At 41.2% G+C, this 24,566-nt stretch overlaps 3 protein-coding genes across 3 annotated transcripts; 1 reads left to right on the forward strand and 2 right to left on the reverse strand.

Moving 5' to 3' along the window:
- Positions 1–806: 806 nt before the first annotated feature.
- Positions 807–6,126, forward strand: LOC306747525 (uncharacterized protein; the record flags this gene model as incomplete). Its single annotated transcript, XM_079230582.1, has 11 exons — positions 807–856; positions 1,703–1,942; positions 2,070–2,187; positions 2,386–2,538; positions 2,698–2,883; positions 3,958–4,031; positions 4,186–4,383; positions 4,786–4,923; positions 5,022–5,111; positions 5,224–5,367; positions 5,998–6,126. Exons 2-11 carry the CDS (start codon positions 1,703–1,705, stop codon positions 6,124–6,126), a joined length of 1,470 nt encoding a protein of 489 aa, XP_079086708.1. The 5' UTR covers positions 807–856.
- Positions 6,127–10,083: 3,957 nt separating this feature from the next.
- znf654 (zinc finger protein 654) lies at positions 10,084–19,148 on the reverse strand. Its single transcript, XM_079231461.1, has 12 exons — positions 18,987–19,148; positions 17,601–17,746; positions 16,740–16,821; positions 16,467–16,602; positions 15,639–15,841; positions 15,196–15,332; positions 14,789–14,930; positions 14,261–14,545; positions 13,038–14,165; positions 11,769–12,544; positions 10,269–11,347; positions 10,084–10,157 (listed from the first exon to the last, which is right to left on the reverse strand). The coding sequence occupies exons 1-12, from the start codon at positions 19,110–19,112 to the stop codon at positions 10,153–10,155; spliced, it is 4,245 nt and encodes a 1,414-aa protein (XP_079087587.1). The 5' UTR covers positions 19,113–19,148; the 3' UTR covers positions 10,084–10,152.
- A 3,167-nt stretch (positions 19,149–22,315) lies between these two features.
- On the reverse strand, positions 22,316–23,524 carry LOC306748293 (5-hydroxytryptamine receptor 1F-like; the record flags this gene model as incomplete). Its single annotated transcript, XM_079231448.1, has 1 exon — positions 22,316–23,524. The coding sequence occupies one exon, from the start codon at positions 23,522–23,524 to the stop codon at positions 22,316–22,318; it is 1,209 nt and encodes a 402-aa protein (XP_079087574.1).
- Between the last annotated feature and the right edge of the window lie 1,042 nt (positions 23,525–24,566).

Genomic DNA, 24,566 nt, shown 5'->3' on the forward strand with positions numbered 1-24,566 from the left:
TTTCGACACAAATAAAAACTTCCTCCATTCACGTCCAACTTGAAATGTGTCCGTGTAGGAACATGTATTAGAAGCAAAGGTTCCGCACGAAACCTTGACTATATCCGGCAAGATATGAAGCTGCATTTATGACTGTAGGAATAAACTAATTATTAATAGTAATACGAACAACAGTGGTAATAATAATAACATTAATACAAATAATAATAATAATGATAGATAGATAGATAGATAGATAGATAGATAGATAGATAGATAGATAGATGTATTTCGGGATAACCCGGTGAGATGATAATTACAGTTATGTATGTTTGCAATGCAATATAAAAATGGCAAATTTCATCCAGGAGAAAATGAAAATGGGAGTTTACAGAGGAAATAATAACAATTGCGCTTTGCAATAATAATATAGTTAGATTATGGACGTTATGATATATAGTTTAGTACATTTACGAGGGGCACGTGAAGGCATCATGAAACAAGATAGCTAGCTTAACTGAAGCAGCTAATATGGACTAGCATCGTTCTCGTTCCATATCCATGGCTAGCATGCGCAATGATGATGTACTGCCAGTGCAGCTGGGTAATTCACCTGCAAGATAAGCGACCTTTCAGCCGGCGTCACACGTGACTTATTTATTAACAAACATGTTTTAATTAACAGGACTAAGCGGAGCAGCTGTGCGATTTGAAATTGTACCATTATTGCCGAATTAAGCAATTGGGAGTCGCTCGCTGAGAGGTAACGTCCTGTTTTCATTTGCTAATAATGTGTCCGCAGTAGCTCGTTAACGCCACTCCGTGACGTTATGTCCAGGGTTAAGTAGCGCTGCTCATACGCCTCTGAACGAGCTGTGTAAGTAAAGTTAACTGATTTAATACTTGTCGTGTGTGTACTGCTGTTCAGTTATTGCAACAATTATAAATAGTATTCCCTCGCCGAACTCCATAAACTTTGGAAATGTAATACAACGTCAGCCTCTTTTGTTGGTAACGATTGACGTTACGCCCCAGACAATTGAACTAACAACTTTCTTCTGAAACAATCCGTGTCATTACTGTCATTTGACTTTGCATGGGAATGTTATTGCAAGAGGAAAACAGTATCGTAGTCAGAAATATGCCTGTATTGTAATATCCCCGATGTAACGAGCTACAGCAAAATGTGTTGAGAAACCAGTGTACCTTGTACCTTGACCTGTTTCCACAAAAGTCAACATGAGGTGCGGTTTTATTAAGCCCTTGATAAGCCTAGATTACTATTATTGACTGACTGCTGGCCTTAGACTGTGTCACAATGAATAAGGAACTGCCATTGGCTAACTTCAGAAACAAATCCGTTACAAAAATTTCAGTGTTGAAATCCACACCACATTGGCCTGCTTTCAACACAAGGAGATGTGAAATGAGCTGAGAGGAATTTGCACCAGTCATTTCCCAATATAATTCCTCAACTCTTTGATAATGCTGGATTAATCTTGCACATGTGCACATAAACGTGCATGTATGCATTAATATACAACACTTAGAGTGAACAGGATGCACTTACAGGTCTAGACTGCACACAAAGACCAAAGCGGAACATTTCTCTCTTTTAAGATCAACATAACTTGCAAGAATCAGAAGTAGAAAAAGCTAATTTTCTCTGGACAGCGAAAGCATACAATTCTTTGCCCTCTTGTCTCACCTTTTATTGCTGCAGATGGAGGAGTTTAAGAGCAGTACTCTGGGTAGGGTAACCGTCTACTCTATCCAGGGCTGCCCACACTGTGTGCAGGCTAAAGCCACCCTTGGACGTTTGGGAGTACCTGTATGCGACGTGGATGTGGGAAGGCATCCGGAGCTCAGAGCCAGGGTGAAGGCGCTGACGGGACGCAGCTCAGTCCCTCAGATCTTCTTCAACAATATTCATGTTGGGGGCAACGATGACCTCCAGAAAATGGTGAGGAGGAGTGGAAAAACACCAAAAGATACAACTTCCTCTTTTGGAAAACTAGCAATGTGGTTTTTTTTTTTGTCTATGTTGGCATAATGTTTAAATATGTGATTGATCGGCTTCACTCCCTCAGGCTCCTGAGGAGCTTCAAAGGTTGGTGACTCTGGTCAAGAAAGAGCCTCTTCCAGTAGACGCTCCACCACTACCAGAGGAAGGTCAGGCAGAGGACGTGTCTGGGGAAACTGATGGAGGTGAGGGGCTTTATTGATCCGACACAAAGTAGAGAGTTTTTGCTTTTTCCAGATCCAGTTCATGGTTTCTTTTCCCTCAATCTAATGTGTTTTTGCACACATGCTGGACTGCACATATTCTTTCATACATGCGGGTATGAACATGTGTATTTTTGTGTGTTTGTACATGTTTGGCTTGGCATATTCCTGCCCTCACAGAGTTTATGTGTGAGAAAGATGAGTTTGCAGACCTGGTAGAGGACCTCAAGCATGGCAATGTGATTGGCAGTCATAGGAGGGGACTGACATTGTACAAAAAGAGCTTCTCATGTGACCAACTGGTTGACTGGCTGCAGAGAGAAAAGGGCATGGGTAAGTAAGGCTGTAGACCTGCAGTGAAACAGGCTTCATTTTTTGTGGAAGTTATTAGATCTGGAAGCTCACTTAACTGTCTCAAAGTGCCCTGATTCCTACAAAGTACAGTACAAGTCCAGATCCGTCAACTCTTGACTGTGGCTAATTGTGTGCTAGCCAGGGCCGAGGCCTGTAGTACTGGCCAAGCATTGTTGCAGAAGAAGTACATGGTCAGTGTCCGTGGCTGTGGGCAGCAGGATGGCAGTTTTGGAGAAGGGAAAGACACACTGTACAGGCTGCTGGAGGATGACCCTCACTCAGCCCTCAACACAGGACAGACGGCAGCCTGCAGTCCCATCCAGGGTAGGTCGGGACTGGATCAGGCTTTGGGACATGCTCACATTACATTCCTGGTCCACGCTGACTGGTGTCCCCCAGTGCTCTCTAACCTCTGTCCTTTCTATGCTGCTGGCTTGGTATATGAGGACCCTTTTGGGTTTGCTTTGGTCTTTGTATCATGTCAGTGAGCTTAGTGGTGGGGAGATCTGAAGTAGGGCTTTGTGATATCTGTTATAAGGCCTCTGATTTAAATAAATAAACGTATATCATTCCATCAGTACCCTAAAACTCCTATGTGGTGCAGATTGAGCATACAAGTACATGCTTCACCTTGAACAACTAGTTTAAAAAAAGTTTTTTTTAAAGATATTTAAAAAAAGATTTTACTGTGTTTTTATAATAATTGTTTTGGTGAATTCAGTTATTTGATTCTCTGACTAAATCAGAACCTTAAACTCCTGAATTGATTCTTTATAGAAACTGAAGAACTAAGGAAAAAATGGCCTCAATATGAATATATCACTACAGCCCTATTTCAAAACCATGTTTTCTTTTCTGCAGGTTTGGTGTCACCTTTTGACAGATTCATTAATTTCTTAAATGTTTCTTGTTCTGTGGTGGTGGCAGCTCTGTATTGTATTTCTACCTGAATGTTGCACACCTCTGGAGGCGAACTAACAAGCTATTCCATGTTGTACAACACAGAGGGGATTATAGTCTCTAAGTGTTAGTGTTGTTATGCTTGGCTGTTCTGTTTCTCTTGGATTTACCAGCAATGCTCTCTTTTCTCACTTGTTTTACATCAAGTTAGACTGATCTTTATGCAGTTTTTTTTTTTCCACAGGTTTATTTCATAGCTACTTTAAAAATGCACGTATGTTATAGAGCCCCATTTCACCCCCAAATTGTGTCCCAGCTCATTGTTAATGTTTTATAATTTGTCGATGGCTTTTTAAATAAATCCAATATTTGTCAAAATTCTGGGGCTATACTAACACAGTTGCTCTTATCATTCCGATATTGGCTTGGTGACTCTTACCAGAAGATGCTCTTGAACTTGTCAAACATTAACCATCTTTCTCTCTCTTTCTCTCTCAGCTGCTGAACTCTCTTTGCTTGTACGGGAATTGATTCTGAAATTGTTCTCTGAGCATCTCTCTGCTGATGGCAAGGTAACCAACGTCCTCATTAACTCATGGCTTCTGACGCAGTGTGTTCTATTTATGTTTGGTTGTTAAATTGGTTGGTTTTACTACATGATCATCTCTACATTGGTATGACTAAACTAAATAACACAATGGATCTGTGTTGTACTTGTTCCCACAGTCTGTGGACTACAAGGCCATGTCGGTGAACCCCGCCTTTGAGCGCTACTGTGAGCTAGCCATTCAGCTACAGAGGGTGGAGCTGCTCTCCCTGAGTCGGGAGGAGAAACTGGCCTTCTTCATCAACATCTACAACGCCTTGGTCATCCACGGGTACCTACGCCTGGGGGCCCCCACCAACATGTGGCAAAGATACAGGGTAGGCTGCACTAATCCCCAGTCCTTAAGTCCCAATAGAGTTTCCTGACGGGTGTTTCTGGAACCCCTAAGGTCCTCACCCTTAAAGACTGCATGTCCTGGTTCCTTTGTGGTCAGAAAAGGTGTCTTTTAAGAAAACCATTACACTTGTTTGGAAATACTTGTGCTGTAAAAAGCATGTAAAGAAAACAATAATGCTCAGATGATATGTCTATGTTGAAGCTGAGGATAATCATTTTTGGTGCTGATTTGCGTTAACTACACATCCATTATTTTACATCCTGATTGAAATATAAACATAAAGCAGCTATACGAAGTGGCATAAATAGTTGTTATTTAACTTTGATGTACTTTAGCAGAAACAGATGACATTGCATTAAAACATTTCTTTTTCCGTTTATAGTTCTTCAACTATGTGAGCTACCTGATTGGAGGAGAAGTGTTCACATTACAGGACATTGAGAATGGCATTCTGAGGGGGAACAGAAAAGGTGTCGCACAGCTTCTGAGGCCCTTCTCCAAAACAGACCCACGACTACAAGTATTCACAATGCTTTTAAATCCCAGTTTAACATTTCACTGATTCACCGATGACACTTATGTGAAATAAGTAATGTAATGTCCCTTGTTGTCCTCTAGGTGGCCCTTCCAGATGCTGAGCCGCTCATTCACTTTGCCTTGAACTGTGGTGCAAAGGGCTGCCCACCAATTAAAACGTACACGCCACAGGTGAGCACATTTTTTTTAAATGCTTACGGGGTATATTGGGTATCAACAACATATCTGGTAAATATTAGATCAAATTGTCCGAAATCCCTTCTGATCTACTCAACCCTATCAGGACATTGACAGCCAGCTCCGCACAGCAGCTGAGGCCTTCTTGGAGAACGACGACGCCTGTTTGGTGGATTCTGGGAAGAAAGAAGTGCGACTCAGTCAGATATTCAAGTGGTACAAAGCTGACTTTGGAGGAACTGATGAAAAGGTAGTTTTGACTCCCAAACCCCAACCGTGTGGACTTATTTACAGACATAACAGCAGTGGTGAAAGAAGTATTCTTTTACCCTCAAAATACTTTGTTACAAGTAAAGGTCCTGCATTCATTCATATTTAAAAATATACCTGTGCAAACGCATTATGCAGAGTGGCCCATTTAAAAATGATTTATACTACAGTACTTGATTATTATTAGCAGCAGTATTGTTTAAATCACTTTAATGTTGCAGCTGGTGATGGTGGGGCTGATTTTATGACTTAATATACAGCTTTAACGATAATACTAATGTATTTCTTAATTTAGATTTTGTATTATAATCTGATTGTGGAAAGTGATTAGCACCTGAAGTTATCAAATAAATTATTAGAGTATAAAGTACAATATGTGCCTCCAAATTGTAAAGTAGAAATTATCGTGAAATGGATAAGACCAAATTTGAGATACTTTAATTAGACCCAGTACTTGACTAAATCCACTGCATGTCACAATCCACGATTTTAAAAGGATTGTCCACTGGTGGAAACAGATGGTGGTATAAAAATACTAATATCTCCTTCGAATGACGCCCAACCGTGAACCTCACTGTGTGTGTTCTCCTCTGCCGTTGCTCTCTTGCAGCTGCTGAACTGGGTGCTGGAGCACATGGGGGACTCGCCCAAGAAGACCAGCCTGCAGGGGGTCCTTTCTGCTGGGAAGACCAAAGTCAGCTTTCTCCCTTACGACTGGAGCAGCAACAGTTCCCACTGAGCATGCACGCACACGCACACGCACACGCACACACACAAATACATTCACGTCCAGCTCCATGCTACGTCTCTTTGCATCTGTCTGCTTTCTACTGAGCTGCATCTACTTAAAAACCAGGTTGGTGATGATGATGATGTGCTTGCCAAATGCAACCCACTGGTCCTCAACCATGCAAATGGTTTTTATGCAAAAAGAAACTGTAAATCCAAGTGGTTAGTGGCATATTTGCACTGTACCATCGAATCGTACTTCTCTTGTAGGCTTATCCGAGCTTTAAGGTCTTCCTGTTGGCACCTACACCCTATGTTTTGGAAGTTGTATACGAGTTGTACATTTAACTTTTACTGGTTTGAAGTAACAGCAGAGAGCCTTCAGAAGTGAAATTTCACACTGAAACTTTTGTACAGCAGCAGCATAACTAATGGAATGAGATGCTCATTAATATCCCATGTAAAATGTCAAAAACAGAACATTTCCCAAATAATTTAGCACAGCGCTAACGAATGGCGTTCTTTTTAATAATTTTAACAACAATCGTCACCATGGCTTCCATGATCTCCAGTCCTAATCTTTAACCACTATGTCAACAACTCAGGGGTCCTGGATCTTCGCGATCTTCCCGGTCCAATACAATGTTCGTTGGGCTGTTTTACGTGGAGCATTTTTAAACGGAGCAGAAGGTACAAACACGCTGCCTTGACAAGCCATATCAAAACCCTTTGCACTTACAAACCTACTCATTCATGTTTAGCGGGGGATTCTCCACGACGCTGGTGCAGGGAAAGAAAGAAATAGTCGTTTTAACGCTCAATGGAAATGGCACATTAGTGTATTTCCCAATGCCCTGGACGGTAAATACTAAAATGAAAACACAACTTTGCTTGTGGCAGTGAAAAGTCTGATTTAAAGAAATGTATGATTAATTTCCTCCTCTAAGCCTCTGACCCAGGTATCAAGCTTCTTTTTTTTTTCCATTGGACAAACACAATGCTGTCAGGTGGTGCTACTGTCACTATAGCACAGGTTGGACTGGAACTGTAATGTGGTGCAGTGGCTGTGAGGGGGACGTCTCCTCGAGGGCCCTGTCTTTGTGTTTTGTCATCCTTTTTTATAGGATCCGGTCCCTGAATTAAAAAAAAAGAAACCATTTCTTGTTTCGAGCGCACAGACCGATGCAGTGCTCCGACTTTTTGCTCATTTTGATTTCTAACTGGCATTTTGTTTGTTCTCCTTCGTGTGAACATACACGGCTGTTCACCCCTCTTTTTGATCCAGGTCTTCCACTTTAAATTGGAAAAGAGCTACTGATGTTTTGTAAAAGATATAGGAAATATTTATATTTATCAAAACTATATCCCTGACACCTTGCATGTTTATCACCAAATGTTAATGCTGTTGAAACATATTTGTAAAATGTTCACTGTTGGTCTACGGAAACTGAAAACAATTCTGTCTAACTTTTCTTCAGTAGTCATGAGTTAAATGTAGTAGTTTGTCGATAAGAGTTTGCTGTTTTTTTGGGGGTGTGTTGAGTTACACAGGCTTACCAAACTGTACAAGACCTTTTCATTAATTTTCAGTCATTGAGATTCAACTAAATTAGTTTTCCATATTACCTGGCCTTAAAAGTTTGTTAGACTTCCTTTTTAACATAAATCTTCCAGTGTGATGGCCACACATTCACTTAATTTGGTTACATGATTATAAGGAGTGTGTCTCGGAGGAAGCCTTTTTTTCCTGCCGCCTTTTTATGTTTCCATAATTCAAGGATTTTCATATCTCAGGTCAAAAGAAAATGTGAGTAGAAACGATACTGAGTGGCGTGATGTCATCAATGCACTGTATGATGCATGTTGTGTATCAAGTTCAATACAGTCTGCACAGTCCATAATCTTTTGAAAAGACAAATGTCATGCACATTACTATACCTGTCAGTTTCTTTGTCCTTGATCAGCACCCACAAGGTGAAATAAGCGTGTTATTACTGGAACGCATTTTCTGCACAAGATACGAGAAAACTCTGATCTTGAATGGCGGCCTGTAGCGGGAGTGGCTTCTCTCACTGCTTCGTTTGTAGCCTCTAAGCTCAGCCATGAGAAATAGTTGGACCTTAACGCTCATCCTCCTAATTAGACAATTCAAACCATAATATCGGAATATATGTGTGCGATAGATTTAAAACATCACCCCATCTAAAGGCAGTGAAAGGGCCCTGTTGGCTTTACTACTTTGACACGTTGTGGGATGAAGTGGACTGAAGAAAATAGTTTTGTTTACCTATATTGATGATCCCTGTACTTTTTCAAAATTACCTCATGTATCAGGAAAATGTGATGCAAAAAGTTTTTTAAACAAGCAATTCTAATATAATCTATTTTCCTCTTTCCTTAGGGATAACAATAAAGCAATATGTTTATGAATGGTAAATATGCAATGCTGAACTAAAAAAATAAAATACATTTGTCTGCTTTGTCTCTTTTACTGTATTATCTTATTGCATGTCTCACACACACACACACACACACACACACACAGGAAAACTCTGGTGGTTGAGCAACATGAATAATGTGCAACAAACATAAGCATCATTGGCAATGACAGATTTTGAGTTAAAATTGTTTATTCAAACAAATTCAATCACTTTCTTTAAGAAAAAATAGATAGGGAATCAATACCTTTACAAATCCAATATATTAACATTTGTACATATAAATAAGCAGGTTTAAGTGTGCAGTCCCGTAAAAACATTACATAAAAAAGTTATTAAACAGATCATCCATCTCAAGAGTATACAGATAACCAATGTGAAAAAAAAAAACTTAGAGCAAACTGCCTGTCTGACAGATTCATATTAATCTTTACCTCCAGTCAACACTGATTTAGTTATGGCACAAATGCAATGGTGTATATACGGGAGAGAATAGTGTTGCGGTAAGAAGGCAGATGTATATGTTTTCAGACAATTTGGTCACGGCTTAAATGAGTAAGTGATTCCTGTTGTCACTAGTTAACAAAGGGAAACCCCAAACAGCAGCCCACACATGCTGAAAACATCTCTTACAGTTTGAAACCCTGCTGCATGAGATAATGGTTCGGAGGGTTTATTTAGAATTAAATACTTTCTAACAATAGAGATGTGGAGAGAAGACGACCACCACATAGCTACTGTTTTTATTTCAACTTTGTATACATCCTCTCGATAAAGACCAAAGCTCAGTGCATGACTCATTAGGAAGACGACAATATTTTAACAAACATGCTTAGCAGAGAGGGCAACTCACATTGAGCTCAGCTTTCCACCAATCAAAATTATTTTTCACAGTATTTCATAGTTTGCAAGGATCGTTTTCGATATACTGCATGTAAACGACAAAATTGGACAGGACTTCCAAATCATGAGCTGGATCATTTAGCATAATGTTGAACGAAGTCCCTATGGGGAGTACGATGGGACACCCTCTGACAAAAATATGAATCAAAACGGTAAAATAAATTGTTCCCCATGAAAGAAATTTGGGGAAACCTTTGTCTATAATCTTACAAATCTGAGGATTCCAATAGATGTAAGAATTATTTCACTCCACTTGATCGAAAAAGAAAACACCTTAATGTCAAATATAATAGTGTCAAACTGAAAGATAAATCAAAAAACATTTTTCAGTTACATATACCTGGGTTGCTATAACTTAACCAAGGTATGGTGACTCCAGCAAATGTGTTTCATTAAAAAAAATAAGTGCCCTTTTACCTTCTCAACAAAGCGTGCACTGATGAAGTTTGGAGGAAAAACTAATTTTAGCGGTCAAAAGTATTTCTTAAAAAAAAAAAAAAAGGTTCTATTAATTAAATTAGAGATAGAGACAATAATCCTACAATTAACCATTTGGCATATATTTCCCAATTGTTTACAAACTGGTATTCAGTACTGTATAGTGACGGAAGTGAGAATAAGGAAAGGGTTCCAGTGTTCCTTTTATCTAGAATGCATGTTCTGAGCCAGGTGGTAGAGTACAGCTCCTCTCACCACTAACCTAAGAAAGGAAAGACAAAACAAATTAATTATCCAGTGGTAAATAGGTTAAAAAATATCCATAAAATAATGGCTTGATACACTTTATAATCAGCGCATTAAGTTCACTCACTTTCATCGTCTGAATCGAAGCCGAAGAGTGATGAGCAGGTGTTGAGGGCTTGGTGTTTCTGTAAATCTTCTAAGCTGCTGAAAGAGGAAAGACATTTGTCACAGCGACTCCTGACCTTCTGCCCAGAGGCTACGTCCTCCACCGGCTGCTGCTTGTCTGGACCAAGCTCCTTGTTTTTCTTATTGCTCCAGTAAATAATTTTCTTCGGCGCAGCCTCCTCATTGGACCTCCGCTTGCGCATCGAGAGCCGAGATTCATCCAGGTAGGTGGAGGGCGGCGGCCGGATGAAGGGAGCCTTGACAAACGTTGCATATGCGGGATCTTCCGGTTTGAAGGTTTTGTGCTCAGTTATGTGTGGCTCTCCCAGTGTCTTCTGGATTCCCTCGGACATGGTGGACAAATCCTCAAGTTCTCGGACATTCAAGGGGTCCCGACACTCGGTGGGCGCTCTTTTTCGACAGCTCTTACTTGGAGTTGCTGGAGCAGCACCGGTATGGGGAGTGGACATCTTTCCCTCTAACAATGTGTGTCTCGTCTCTTCCTTATGTCCATTGATGGCGGCTTTGCAGTCATGACTGACTGTGTTCTCTGAACAATTGTGAGGTTTAGACGGGTCTTGATTACTGTCTGGGACATTTATTCTGCAAGGCTGATCTTCAGTTTTGCAAATTTCTCTGAAACCCTCAAGATTAGAGACCTCTGCGTGATCAAGGACCGGACGTTCTGTCCGCCCCTTTTTATTCTGAAGCCATATGTCTTCAACCTTTACTCTCTGCTTCCACGGAGCTTCTGGATTTTGCTCCATCTGTCTTCCGGGCCCCAACTCTAGTTCCTCTTTTTGAGGCGCTGGAATGTAGTGTCTCCATTCGTGGTCGTAGAGACCTTGAAAGCTTGAGAACAGCTTCTCGCAGTCTGTGACTGAACATTGAGGTCTGAAGGGCTGGTGAGTGTTGACGTGGTCCTTTAAATCCTGCAGTGACGAGAAGCGCTGGTTACACTCCAGATGGTAGCAGAAGTGCTGGAGAGAAGTATCGTGCAGCTTCATGTGGTCCTTATAATGCTGGAGAAACTGTAGCTGTCTGTTGGAGGAAAGCACAGTCAGCCCAATAACAACCTTCCAAAAACGTCGCCTGCAATAAAGATCCTTTAGCGAGACTAAATTAAAAAAATAATAAACTACTTGTATCAAAGCTGAGGAGGTGCTTTAATCCCGACAGGTGTCTCATCATCCTCCAAGTTTAAAATTACCTGCCCCACATGCACTTGCTCATAAGGAAAGCTATGAGTTATTAATTGATTCATAACATAAGTCAATTTCCACTATCCCCTGGAGTTGTTAAACTGTATTAACATGGTCAAATTTACCAGACATTTAAACAATGAACGCTATAATGTACATCCATCCCATTTCCCACCTCTCTACTTTAAATAATAGAGCCAGTAACTGTGTGGAGGGCACATTAAACCCGTTAGTGATGCCTGCCACACTGTATGTCTTACCTGAGGCATATGCTGCACTTGTGTTTGGTCCACACAAACGTCTTCTCCAGCACCTTCTCTTCGCTGATATGGCATTTAATGGCATGCTTTGTTAGTGTGGCGCTAATCCTCAAGAATACTTTGTCACAGGACTCTGAGGGGCACAAGTGATACGTGTCCACACCGTAGCCATTTTCCTCTGCTGGCTTCTCCTTCTCCACGACAGATGGATCTCTTACAGTCACCGTGCCGTCTTCAATGACTACCTGCTCGTCCTTGAATTCGACCTGCTTGAATATTTTTGGATCGGGGTTCTTGCACCTTTTGTGAAGCACAGATGTCTTTTTGATGAGTGTGCGGAGGTTCCTGATGATGCGATCTTCCCTCTTGAGACTCGCCATTTTGGGTTTGCCTACGGGTTTCGGTTCAGGGGTTTCCTCAACGACAATGGAAGTCTGATTTTCCTTCGGAGGCTTGTCCATTTCCTTCGGAGGCTTCACATGATCTACTATTCCATTAGCAGCTGGAATGTCCTCAGTGCATGGCTCCTTATCAGGGGGCTTCTGCTTGGACATTTCATCAATATGGTCCAGAATATGCTTTTTGGCAAAGGGGAGCTGTTTAAAGCGTTTTCCACAGAGTATACACTTTAGTTTCTTTCTCTTAAGGTGTGAGAGAGCATGCCTCATGACATTCAAGCCTTTATAGACTTTGCGGCAGAAGTTGCAGTGGTGAATCAAGTGGGAATATCGTTGAGTGCGGAGTACTCGGTCCTTCCACGTTGTCGTGGCTTTCACCTGGAGAAAAGACCACAAACCACTGAAATAAGTGTTCAACATAAAAGTTAACAGAATATCAAATCAAAGAACCCTCCCATGTCTCTCTAGTTCTACATGCAGTGTATTCCTCCTGGATTGACACAATTTTTTTCCACCTACATTCCTCTGGGTCCTAAGTCCCTCCAAGTTTAGCTTCCTAACACCCTCTATGTACCAACCTACAAACAGCTGCTCACCACTTGCAACAGCTGATCAGTTGCCCTGGGGTCCTTTTCGGTGTCAATGAATGAATGTGTTTACTCGAGAAAAAAAATACCGGGATATACCGTGAAACCGCAAGAATCTTACAAAATATCGTGATATGAATTTTTGGCCATACCGCCCAGCCCCAATTTAAAGCAAAAATAAATCCGACAAGATAAAGATACATTAATTTGGAAAACTATGTGCCCAGCAATAATGAACCTACATTAGAAAATTCCTGGGAGGTAATTACAGAAAAACAACTGACCTCAGTGTCTGACACTTCTGTTTCCACTGTGGGTTGGGGCTCCTGTTTTGTGTTGCCATTCACCTCTTCTTGTGCAAAGGATTCTGGAGGTTGCAGTTTCTCCCCATCAGGCTTTTTGGACTTGAGTGAGTAGCTGTGTAGAAATTCTATTGGACAATCCAATAACTCCAAGAGTGGACCATCAAGCTCAGGAGCAGCTTCAACAGAAGGAACAGCAGCTTGAGGCTCGTCAGGAGGACCTTCACAAAACGCTGCTTGAGATTCCCTTTGGATTTGTTCATTGAGATCGCTACTAGAGATCAAGTCAGGATGTTTCTCAAGTTCATTTTCCCTCTCGAGATTATCCATCTGCTCGAATAGATTCTCTTTCGGTTCACTCTTTTGTTCAAGTTCATTCTCCAGGTGAGGCATATCCAGCTCTCTGTCTTCTGTGTCAGTTAGCTCCTCAAAACCAGACTCTTCAGTGAGGGAGATCTCATTATCAGGGAAGGAGAGTTCCATTTTCTGCGAAGGCTTCCGTCCCCGTTTTTTCCCTTTACTTTTGACCTTCTCCTGAACTTTGACCGTCTTCTCTGTAACTGTCTGCACCGGCTCCAGCCTCGGAAGACCATGCAACCGTCTTTTCTTCCGGTTCAATATTTGGCTCTTCACACACCGAGACAAGTATTCTCTCTTGCGGTTCAGGGGGGCTTTTACAATAGCTGAATTATCAATGTTAGCGTGAATGCGTCTTAGTGAATACACAGGCTTATTGCCATAAGAGGTGGATTTGAGATTGTATTTGTACTCTGGATCATTAGCACAGTCATCGTCAGACTTGGATTGGTTTCTCCTTCGCGGGCGTTTCCTCCATTTTGTCCTCTTTAGAAGAGCATTGTTTGGTGGGGCAACACACTTTTCTGTCTCTTCATCCACAGTGTACTGGCAGGAATTGAAACCTTGAGTGCACGAGTCATTTACACAAGTATTTATTAACAGCTCTTCACTGGATTCCTTCTCCTCTTCTTCCTTTATCTCACTGAGAACAGCAGCCTTCATGACCTTGTCACTCATCAACTCCAAGCAGTGAGTCCTGAGGGTCAAGAGGTTCCAAAACTCAGGGTCAAAACACAGGCGCTCCTTGAGCATCTGGAAAAAAAAAGATATACAAATCTTAGGCATACATAATAATGCTAATACATCATTACATCAGATAACATATTCCCCTCTCCACCACCTCTGACCTGCAGAATATGGAAGCGAACGTTGGTCCGGACAGGGCTGTTTTGGGGATGTGGCTCCTGGTCAGGATGCATGTAAAGCAGGCAGACAGTTCGGTAAGCTTCCAGGGTGCGTTCCTGGCAGAAGACCAGCAGGGCGCACGCTCGACAGATCTCCAGGTCGTGAGGTAGCAGGAAGGCGATGGTCTTGCAGACAAGGGACAGGGTTACACTGTCCGCCTGCATGTCACCCAGCTGCAAGGCCCTGGCACAAAGCTCCACACAGACCTGGACTCCTTCAACCCCCAGCTGTTCAAAAACAAAAAAGTGATTAAAACAGGGTAATATGGTAGATAGGAGAATCATATTAGGGTCAAGATAAAAACAAAAAAAATGGAAGCTGTGTTTTTCCAGCAGTGTAAAGGGAGCTTTCAGGTGATCTTCCTTGTCACTTTCTTTACACATTTCAGATGCAAGCTGCAAACATTGTGCTAAATATGTCATTTGTTCTGAGAAACACATGAAAGAAAGATGCTGTGAAGTCGGTCGCACCTCTGTGGTGACCAGTTTGATAAAGGGGAAGATGGCTCTGACGTTCGTAGCAGAAGAAGCCAACTGCAAGCACTCGGCCAGGAAACCATGTCTGGACGGATGGGCCCTTAGATGCAACTTGCTCCAGATGAACACCAGGTCCCTGCAAGAGGCAGCGGAGAACAAGCCAAAGACGTCAGTTATATGTTTTGATTAACGGTTTTTATTCCCAAGTTAACAGAGAGAGTACTAAAATAAATCCATGATATAAAACTGCATATCTCGACAACAGCTCCCCTTACTACACAATTTATCACACACATATTGTGCAAACAAGGGTGAAGTACGTAGCCTGAAAGTAACATCAGCTATGAACACTGAGGAGGAAAGTCCAATGTAGTATTAGTGTGTCTGAAGATCATTCTTACCAGATGTAGTACATGTCTCCATTGTGTAGCTGCTGGGTAAGGAAAGCTTTACACAGCGAAAACAGAAGCTCATCTTTTTCAACTCTCTCTGTGTTGCATATGATCTCCACTGCATCACGGCCATCTATATCTGCCATCTGTGGAAGAAGATATGAAGCGGCACATGCATGCATAAACAAATACTCCAAATAATAAATAAACCAAAATGCATTACAATCAACAAGGTATACCAGGAATACGAGAATCAATTGGGGGCTCATTATTACAGCTTACATTCAACTAAAATTATACAGCGGGCACATTTCAGTTTAATTTAAATACATCTTAATAATAATAATTTGATTATTACTGTGACATCTTTAGGGGAAAAGAGTCATAAAAAGCCCTATAATGCCTCAATGCCTATGAATGCCTCACATACTTTGCCACCTTTTGTCTCTTACCTCCTTGTGAAGGTGTTCATGCAGTGAGGCCTTGTAGAGGCAGGTCAGGTAGGCCTGATGGAAGTACAGATGCTTTCCAGCCTCGCGATTCTCCAGGCAGCTTTTAGACAGGGCCATGGCCTCTTGCATTCGTTCACAGGCTTGCAGATAGCGAATCCGCAGCTCAAAAAATACTGGCAACTCCGAGCTTAAGTAGTCCTCAACTGCATGGGAGTGAATTGAATACGTTAATATAGATATGATATACAGGTTTATACATACAGGTGTTGGCTAGGTCAATGCCAAATAACAACACTAATGTTGAGGTCATTACAATTATTTTACTGGCCCTTCAGTTTTGTTTTTCTCTGATGTTATGGTGAAGGGTTTGATGTATTGTAAAACCGTAAGCAACATTTAAAGAAGCAGCTTATAATCAGCTACTAGTATTGCTGAAATATTTTGCAATTACAATACATTTTTAGGAGAAAGTGGAAATTGCATTCAAAGTTATTGTAGATTTGACCAAATACTATACTGTTATTAACACATGCATTTAGGCCATGGCAGCCTAGACAGCCTAGACCATAAAAAACAGTAGCAGCTGAACTCCCTTTGTGTGTGGATTGATGGTATGAGAGTGATAAGCGATAGACAGGAAGGCAAGTCTATGATACAACCTGTCATCAATCAGCACTGCTGCTCCACAAAGCTGTGTGTACTCACCTCTCCTCTTCTCCCTGTACCTTTCTGTTAAACTGATTACATTGGTTGTTGACACAACCTCAGTGGGTCTTATCAATAGCAAGACTGGTGACAATTGACAATGAAGTATGGCCATGAGCCTACCATCTTTTAATGGAAAGTCCCCTTCTTTCAGGATTCCTTGCAGCACTAGATTCTCCCATGGGCCTCCTGCTTTGATAATCAGCTTCACGTGCTGAAGGTAGACATTCCTGTGCCTCAGGAGCTGAGAGTGGCACTCCTGCAAAGAGCAGTAAAAAAAAGGGTTAACTTAATTTTTTTTATTGAAGAACCACCAACTTTTTTGAGATGACCAATCACAACATCGACTAAGGTAGTTCATAATAACATAGTAAAATCAATCAAGGTTTTTGTCACCTGAAAGGAATCAAGAATGTCTTTTAAAGGCTCTTCCACAAATTCTTCCTTGCTGAAAAATAGCATCAGTTCAAAAAAACTCCTGCAAGACAATGAGAGGAACATTAGTTTGCCAAAAAGCATCTCACAGTAGGTGAGACAATATCGTAATCCGTAAAATCAGCTCATCAAACCAACTACTACTAGTGCTACTGTCAAAGAGCAAATAATGACCAATACTTAGCAGCTAATCCATGCAAAACGTTGTTTAACTATAGCTCTAACAACAGTGTGCTATTGCTGTGGGACAATGTACCAAAAATGATTGCCCCTCTAAACATTCCCAAACTGTCTCCCAATGAATAAGCTATTACGTTACACTTTTAAACATTGATTCTCTTTTCATTTTCAAGTTAACACATTCTGTTTTCTGCTGACAGTTACTCAAAAAAAAAAAGAGTGGAAAGTTCAGTATGCCTGTTCATTAAAATGTGTTAAATTCAGAGCATTGACATAGCAGCAAACAACTATTTTCTATGTAAAAAATAGAGTTGAGTGATGGCATTCTGAGAAGAGAATGAAGTCACCCTGCCTCTGTATGTGTTGCCAGCGTACCTTCTCTGTGCTTTGTTTACATGTGTGCTTGTTAGCAGATGCGAGTCATTGCACTCAGTCAAAACCCACTTTGCCAGCATGGAAGCGTAACGCTCACCCTAAGGTTCCCCCCCAGGTTAACACTGTTCGCTTTGTGAGGATGGTTAGCTGCTAGCTGTCGGTTTAGCCCCCTATGTTGAGGCAAATTTTTAAATCATACATATGCTCTGAATTTCGAATTTAGCATCTAAAACTGAAATATTAGTTTACATAGAGCAAACTACTTACAAGGCCATACTGCTGAGAACATAATGGATGTGCTGACAGTCATCAGGGAAGGCAGCAGTGGCTTTGGTGAAACTGCAGAGTGCCGTCCGCAGCACCTTCAGCTGAGGGAGAGGAACCTGCCATTGCCCCGTGTACTCCTCAACCAACTGTGCAGGGAGAACACAGAAATGTAGAAATATGAAATACATTTCAATTGATCACCAGTTTTTTTTTTTTTTTCACTCATCAGTTAAATGTTTCCTTTAAATAAATCCAGCACAAGGCTTGTTTCAATGCACTTGAGAATATCACATGCGGATGCTAGCGTTGCTACAGAGAGGAAGGGGTTTTCAGTGGAGGCAAATGTTGTGTCGACAATAACGGTCATGTCAGTCTAATGTGTAATGTCATGACCATGGAAACCGAACACCAAACCATTTGTAAATCAATTGTTAACTCTGCAGGATAAATCATGGAGTTAAAAGGACAATAATTAAATACTGTGTCCTTACCGAGGCAGTTAGCCTATTCAAAAACAGTGTCTATTGTAACATTGTTACAATAATTGCTGTGCACGACATGACACAAACTAGTACTACCACTTACATAACACTGCCTGAAACAAAGACGTAAACAGTGCTAGGTTAAACTGCAGTGTATTATCTTGTTATGTTTTACAGTTCAGTTGCCATGCTTTAACTTCCACATCTCGAGGAAAGGTGGGACAAACATTGATCGTGGAAAGTGTGGTAAATGAACTAAATAGAATACGGGGATCGATAACTAGCTTAAGTTAACAAGGCTGATATCACACTGATGCCAGACTTTAACAGGGGCACGTACAGTGAGTATTAAACAAACTGTCCTGCTTATAACGTTACATGAATGCTGATAATCAAGTTTCCCAGTAACGAGACCAGTGACGTTAGTTATATTATTTAGCGTTAAGTTGCCTGAGCTGGCTTTTAATTTTAACTGGACTTTGAGAACCTGGTGTTTGCCTCACACGTTAAAACACAGTTGTAATAACAACCAGTCGTTCAGCTGAATACAGCGTGTTAGTAGACCTAAGTTGACCTCATGTTGTTAATAAGCTTAACTTTACTGCCTTAAGTTAACGGTAGCTACAAAGCTAACGAGCTAAGCTACACCACATATCGGAAAGGCCTGTTTCGAGGAACTCGGTGGCCTACTACACTAAGTTACCTCACCAAAAATACAGTATATATCTCTCTTCGTTGTATTAGCCATGCATGTTGTGTCTACGACGGGGCTATGCCACAGTCTGAGCTTCACAATAACGCGACCTAGTCTGGGGATTGACATTAGCTAGCAATGCTAGTAGCGTTAGCAACAAACAGACGCCGATCTTGGAGACCAGTTGACCGTAATAGAGACGAGCATTACCTCACAGAACTCAGAGCAGTATCCTTTGCTTTTTAGAGACGATGGGTTGCTGCAGTGTCTGTCGCACAGCGTGTCCAGGGCCAATTCAAGCCTGTCTGTTTCCAAATCACTTTCGCTGTCCGCCATACTGTCTACTGTATCCAGCGCATAGTCAGAGTTGCCAGGTTTGAAAGGTAGCGTCCTCTATCCCCCGCGAGGAACTACTTCTTCTTGTTTTACGGTTTATTGGCGGTTGGCGAGGAAATACAGCCAACCTGGTAACCCTTTAATTACAGTAAAATATACGGTTTATTAAGGTTATTAACAACAATACACAGGAAACAATCACGACCAGCAATTTTCTATGTTTATTAACTATTAAAACACGGATTAAAGTAATAGTTTTTGACAAATGAGCCATTTGACAGAATTACATCAACATTGTAGGTGGAAATAAAACACTGTGAATTTAATTCTAACTGTTATTGCACTACAAACAGTCTTTGAGACTAGACCATTGTGCAAACTTGAGTTCATTTTTTATTTATTGGTTGACAAATGGTCGTCATCTAATACATGGTATGTGAAAGTATACTCTTTCAGTGATCAGATCAGTGGGCTATTGTCATGTTGATTATTCTATTAAGGAAAGGATTTCCCGTAGAATTTAGGCATTTTGGAGTGGTTTGGAGTTGCAAAAATTTGGACAAACTATATAGAGGAGATGTTTGACTTAGTTTTGCATATTGTTCTCTCTAATGAGTCATTTTGTGACAAATGTCTCTTAAATTGATGTGGATTAACAATATTACCAGTAACATAACATCAGAAAAGAACATTGCCCCAAATACCTTCTCGCCAACAGTAAACTACATGTAAGTTATTGTTGGTGAGGAGGCATTTGGGGCAATACCATTTTACCTTTGAATGCATTAACCACTTTGTTTAGGGCCTGGCTGATTCAGCGAGAGGTATCCTCTCTGCACGTAGGAGGAAGAGAGAACGATTTGACTTATATCTGATGTTGCAAGTAACTCTGAAATAGACAAGAACGGGAAGCCCCTGCATATCCTTGTTGCTAGTGACGCCCACTGTTATAAGCTTTTCCTGAACGTGGTGCCTTGATGGAGGGATCCTTTTCTTCGCTCATTTTCAAAATAGACAACATGCTTGTCACGAAGTTGATAAGACGAGAAGAGGCTTTGATGGGTTTGCTGGGTAAGCCCATAAAGGCTAAAGTGAATGCAGGCATTTCTTTTCTGATTTTATGTTCTTAAAGTTTATGTTTTTAAATAAGCAAATATATATTTCCTATGAAACATAGCCTATGTGACACATGAATGCAGATGTTGTTTTTATTTAATTATTTATATTTGTTTGATTGATGAGGCCAATTGAACTATTCCATATTTCCAGATTCATGAATCTTGATGTCGAAGCCATAGGTTGAAGCTGTGAAAGACAGTGATGCTGTTCATCAGTCAACTGGAAAGACCGCAGTTCTTTTGGCAGCCACAAGGGGGTGCCACCATATCAGAATATGGAATATATCTCTAACTATCAGTCGGCAGACTGAAATGTGGGGTTGCAGTATATCCTATCAACATTCATTTACACATACAGTTTATCAGTGACTCGTCGTTCATGTTATTCGTGCTATCATTCATGGTTATGTCTACATACACGTCATTTACACTACACATACTTTGCATTTTTGCACTTTCTCTATTGTTTAAATTTAATTTTCTAAATGAATACACTGCTGTTTCGTTGTACATATTGAGTTTTGCTGTATATATTGAGCATCTTTCATCCCTGTTATTTTTATTTTGTGTCTGTAAGCTGCTACTACGACAAACCAATTTCCCCTTGGGGACGAATAAAGTATATCTATCTATCTATCTATCTATCTATCTATCTATCTATCTATCTATCTATCTATCTATCTATCCATTCTCTCCACACACACTCACTCTACTCATAGTACTCTCTTACCAAACCTCCACTCAGAAAATGATCAGTAACTCAGAGAAGAAAAGGGGAACGTCATTCATATGTGGGCTGTTTATTATTGATTATTGAATTACAGAAACAGTACACAAATACATACTGTCAGATGTACAGTATGTGAATGTATGACACACTTTATCTCTCTGGCATTCAGTACACCCTCACACATGACTCATCCACAATATTTCCATCAACATATCATGTACCCTCTTGGAGGCAGTAAAGAAATAGTAGTTATATTCCATGTACTTGAGCGGGAATGAGGATTTCTGCACTGGTGGTTCTCAAAATCATTGACCTAATGATGGCTATGGCGTGGGAGTCAGATGGGGTGAATAAATACCCCAAGAAATAAATTAAAGGAGCATAAAGGTTGTGTAAAACATCAATTACAGTCGTAGTGTCTTATAGAACATGTAATCCCAATACCTTAAGCCCTCTCCAAAAGTTAACCTTTTGTACTGAAAGTTGAGACGGGCTCCATTTTTATATTGGTCCCCAAGTATTCTTTCTTTTATGATTCAGAATGTGTTATTAATGGTATGATTTGGTCCTAGATCATAAAATGTTTTATTAACATCAAAGCCATTCGTAGCTGATAATCCTAAACATTTAAAACACGATAAGATAGTTTAGCACTGTGAAATTTATGAAAGGCAGTCAAATAGCGTTGCGCTTTCGGGTTGTCCAATGGATTATGCCAGTGTCATTGCCATTACCTGACAGAAAGCTTTAACAATCTAACAATATATAATTCATATTCGTTGAAGGGTTTTGCAGAACACATTTCACATTCAACAACAATTTCTGTTAACAATCACTATGGCAGTCAGTCAGATAAAAGTCACCCACTACAACGCCATGGCCAAAGGAATGCTGTTTGGTATGCTGTGGTATTTTACACATGTTAGCCAGCAACTTGGACGAGATAGAAAGGGAGGTCATTAGATGGAAAAATCCTTAATGGTCAGCTATTTCAAGCCCCCTTTATGGGGCTGATTAGTTATGTTCAGAACCCAGGCCTCAAAAAGGTCAGCAATGGCCCATTTTCTAAAAATTAACATGTCAGTGTCCTTTCAAACACACCAATTAACATCAAGGGAATATCAGTTCTATTAATAGCAGGACTTTGATTTCAATGTAAGTATTCAATGAACCTGGCTGCAAAGCTCATGGCTCTGCTGGTAATATTTAGGCTGTTGGAGTACCTGGTGGAGCATCTGGAAATGGTTGTCTCAGGCACATTGAGTCAGCATTCAGTCAGTGCCTTTAGTTTGTCCCCTCTTGGTTACATGTGCACGTGTGGTGGTGTATGTGTACGATAGTGTGTAATTGAACCATCAGAGGTAATGGCTGCACCTAACGAGTCTTTGGAAAGCTTTTTTGAAGTCTTCATTAAAGATGGTGTAGATGAGGGGGTTGATTAGCGAGTTGAGGTACCCCAACCATGTCAGAAAGTCAGCCATCTCCATCGAAGTACTACAAGAACCGCAGGTGTTCACAATCACCTCCTTGACAAAAAATGGCAACCAACAGATGACAAAGGCCCCTATTATTAACCCCAGCGTTGATGCCGCTTTGCGCTCCCGTGAGCCCGAGATCCGTGGTCCTTGGTAAAACTGACTCCTACGTGACTCGGTACGCGACTCACTGCGCGACTCGTTCCGTCGCGGCTTGCACTTGAAAGCCTTCGCCGACACATGCACCCGCTCACGTGGAGGTTCCTCAGTCGAGGGTTCAGAGAAAGACTTTTCTTGTGGACTTATGGGCGGCGGACTTTGAGGTTCACCATCGTCAGCACCTTCTCCAGCAGGGTAGGATGACGGGATCATGCTCCCGTTGGTCATGCATGAGTGACGGCTGGCCCGGCTGGCTTCCCTGCGCATGTATAGGGTTTGAGCAGCCCGGTAGATTTTGTAGTAGAGGATGAGGATGAGAATCAGGGGGATATAGAACGCTCCAAGGGTGGTGTACAAGGTGAAGGCCATGTGATGGTGCATCATGATGCACTGGTCTTCCTGCTCTGAATCCCCACTAAAGTGCCGCCAGATTAGAGGAGGAAGTGAGATGAGGATGGACAAGAGCCACACCACTGCCACCATCGCCCCAGCCCTGGCCCCCGTGCGTTTGCGAGAGTACTCCACTGCATCGGTAATGGCTCTGTAACGGTCGATGGCGATTGCAGCAAGGTGCAGGATGGAGCATGTGCAACAGGTGATGTCCACACTTAACCAGATGGTACACACCACCTGGCCCATGAGCCAGGTCTCTTTCTGGATGTACATAATACTGAAGGGCATGACCAGCACAGCCACCAGCAGGTCAGTCACTGCTAATGAGCAGATGAGGTAGTTGGCTGGGTGATGCAACTTGCGCGTGACTGCGATAGCCGTGATCACCATGCAGTTGAAGAATGTAGTCAGGATAGCCAGGACAGACAGGGTCATTGAAAGCAGGATCTTACTGGGAGGGAGTTTAGTGGTCTCCAGTGAGCCATTACCACTGCAGTTTGTGGCAAACACCCCTTCTGTGCAATTGGGGAAATCCATTCTGCAAGCACAATGGACAGGGAGTTGTGCATTAGACATAACAGGAGATTAGGGACATTTTAAATTATTTTCAGAAGACAACCAATCATTTTGAGTCCATTCTTCTTTTTTTTTGACTGCTGTGTATATTATTTCGTTGGTCATCTTACTATTCAGAATCTGGAATGGAATGGAATCAGTCAGTCAGCATTCTGGCGCATTACAATGATTGCAAGAATTATATTCTATTATTCCTACATCATACAGTCATACAGTGAAACATGCCGAGGTGAATAAAATTAAAGTTTTCATTCAAAATGTGCTTGAAAGATAATGCCCTTTAAAGACTGTGTCCAAGGTCTTGAAAGATTAAATGGTTGTATAAATGCTTTCACATTTTCTTCTTTTCTTTTCTTTTAACTTTTTCCAAAACCCTGAAAGTAAAAATCTGGCAATCCCCTTCTACCTGTCTTGGCTCTTAAGTGTTGCATCCAGTTGGCTCAGTGTGCAGCAGACCGTGTGCTCGGTTCTGTCCTACCTGCTGGCTCTGCCATCACATCACCTCTGTCACTCATCCACACCTGCAAGAGAGAGGGAACAAAAGAGAGCTTTTGAAGATGGTACAACGACAAACTAAAGAAACAGCCAAGGATGCGTACACCTACACAGCAGATGCAGTGAATGGTTTCTTAGAAACTAATGTTTGCATGTTTGTTTCAATTTATATTAACTGGATTCTTGAGAACAGCTTTCTGGATCATTGGGTCTTATGTTGAGTATTCACCAATGTGACTACTGCTCTTCCAATTCGGGTCTGTCTAACATAGCTCATTGGCTTGCTTATTAATATCATTATCCTGAGTTTAACTATTACAATTAATGTTGTTTCAGAGGGCTTTCAAATTCAAAAAGATTCAAACTTTGTGGATAACTTTTCTTGGAATTATTGGCATACAGACAAATAAAGGCATTACAACATCATAAATATTATGTGTTGCCTGTTTCAATCCAAAAATATCCCTCTCTGTAATTTGAGGAATATATATATATATATATATATATA

The sequence above is a fragment of the Taurulus bubalis genome (assembly GCF_910589615.1).
Source record: "Taurulus bubalis genome assembly, chromosome: 15".
Classification (NCBI taxonomy): Eukaryota; Metazoa; Chordata; class Actinopteri; order Perciformes; family Cottidae; genus Taurulus; species Taurulus bubalis.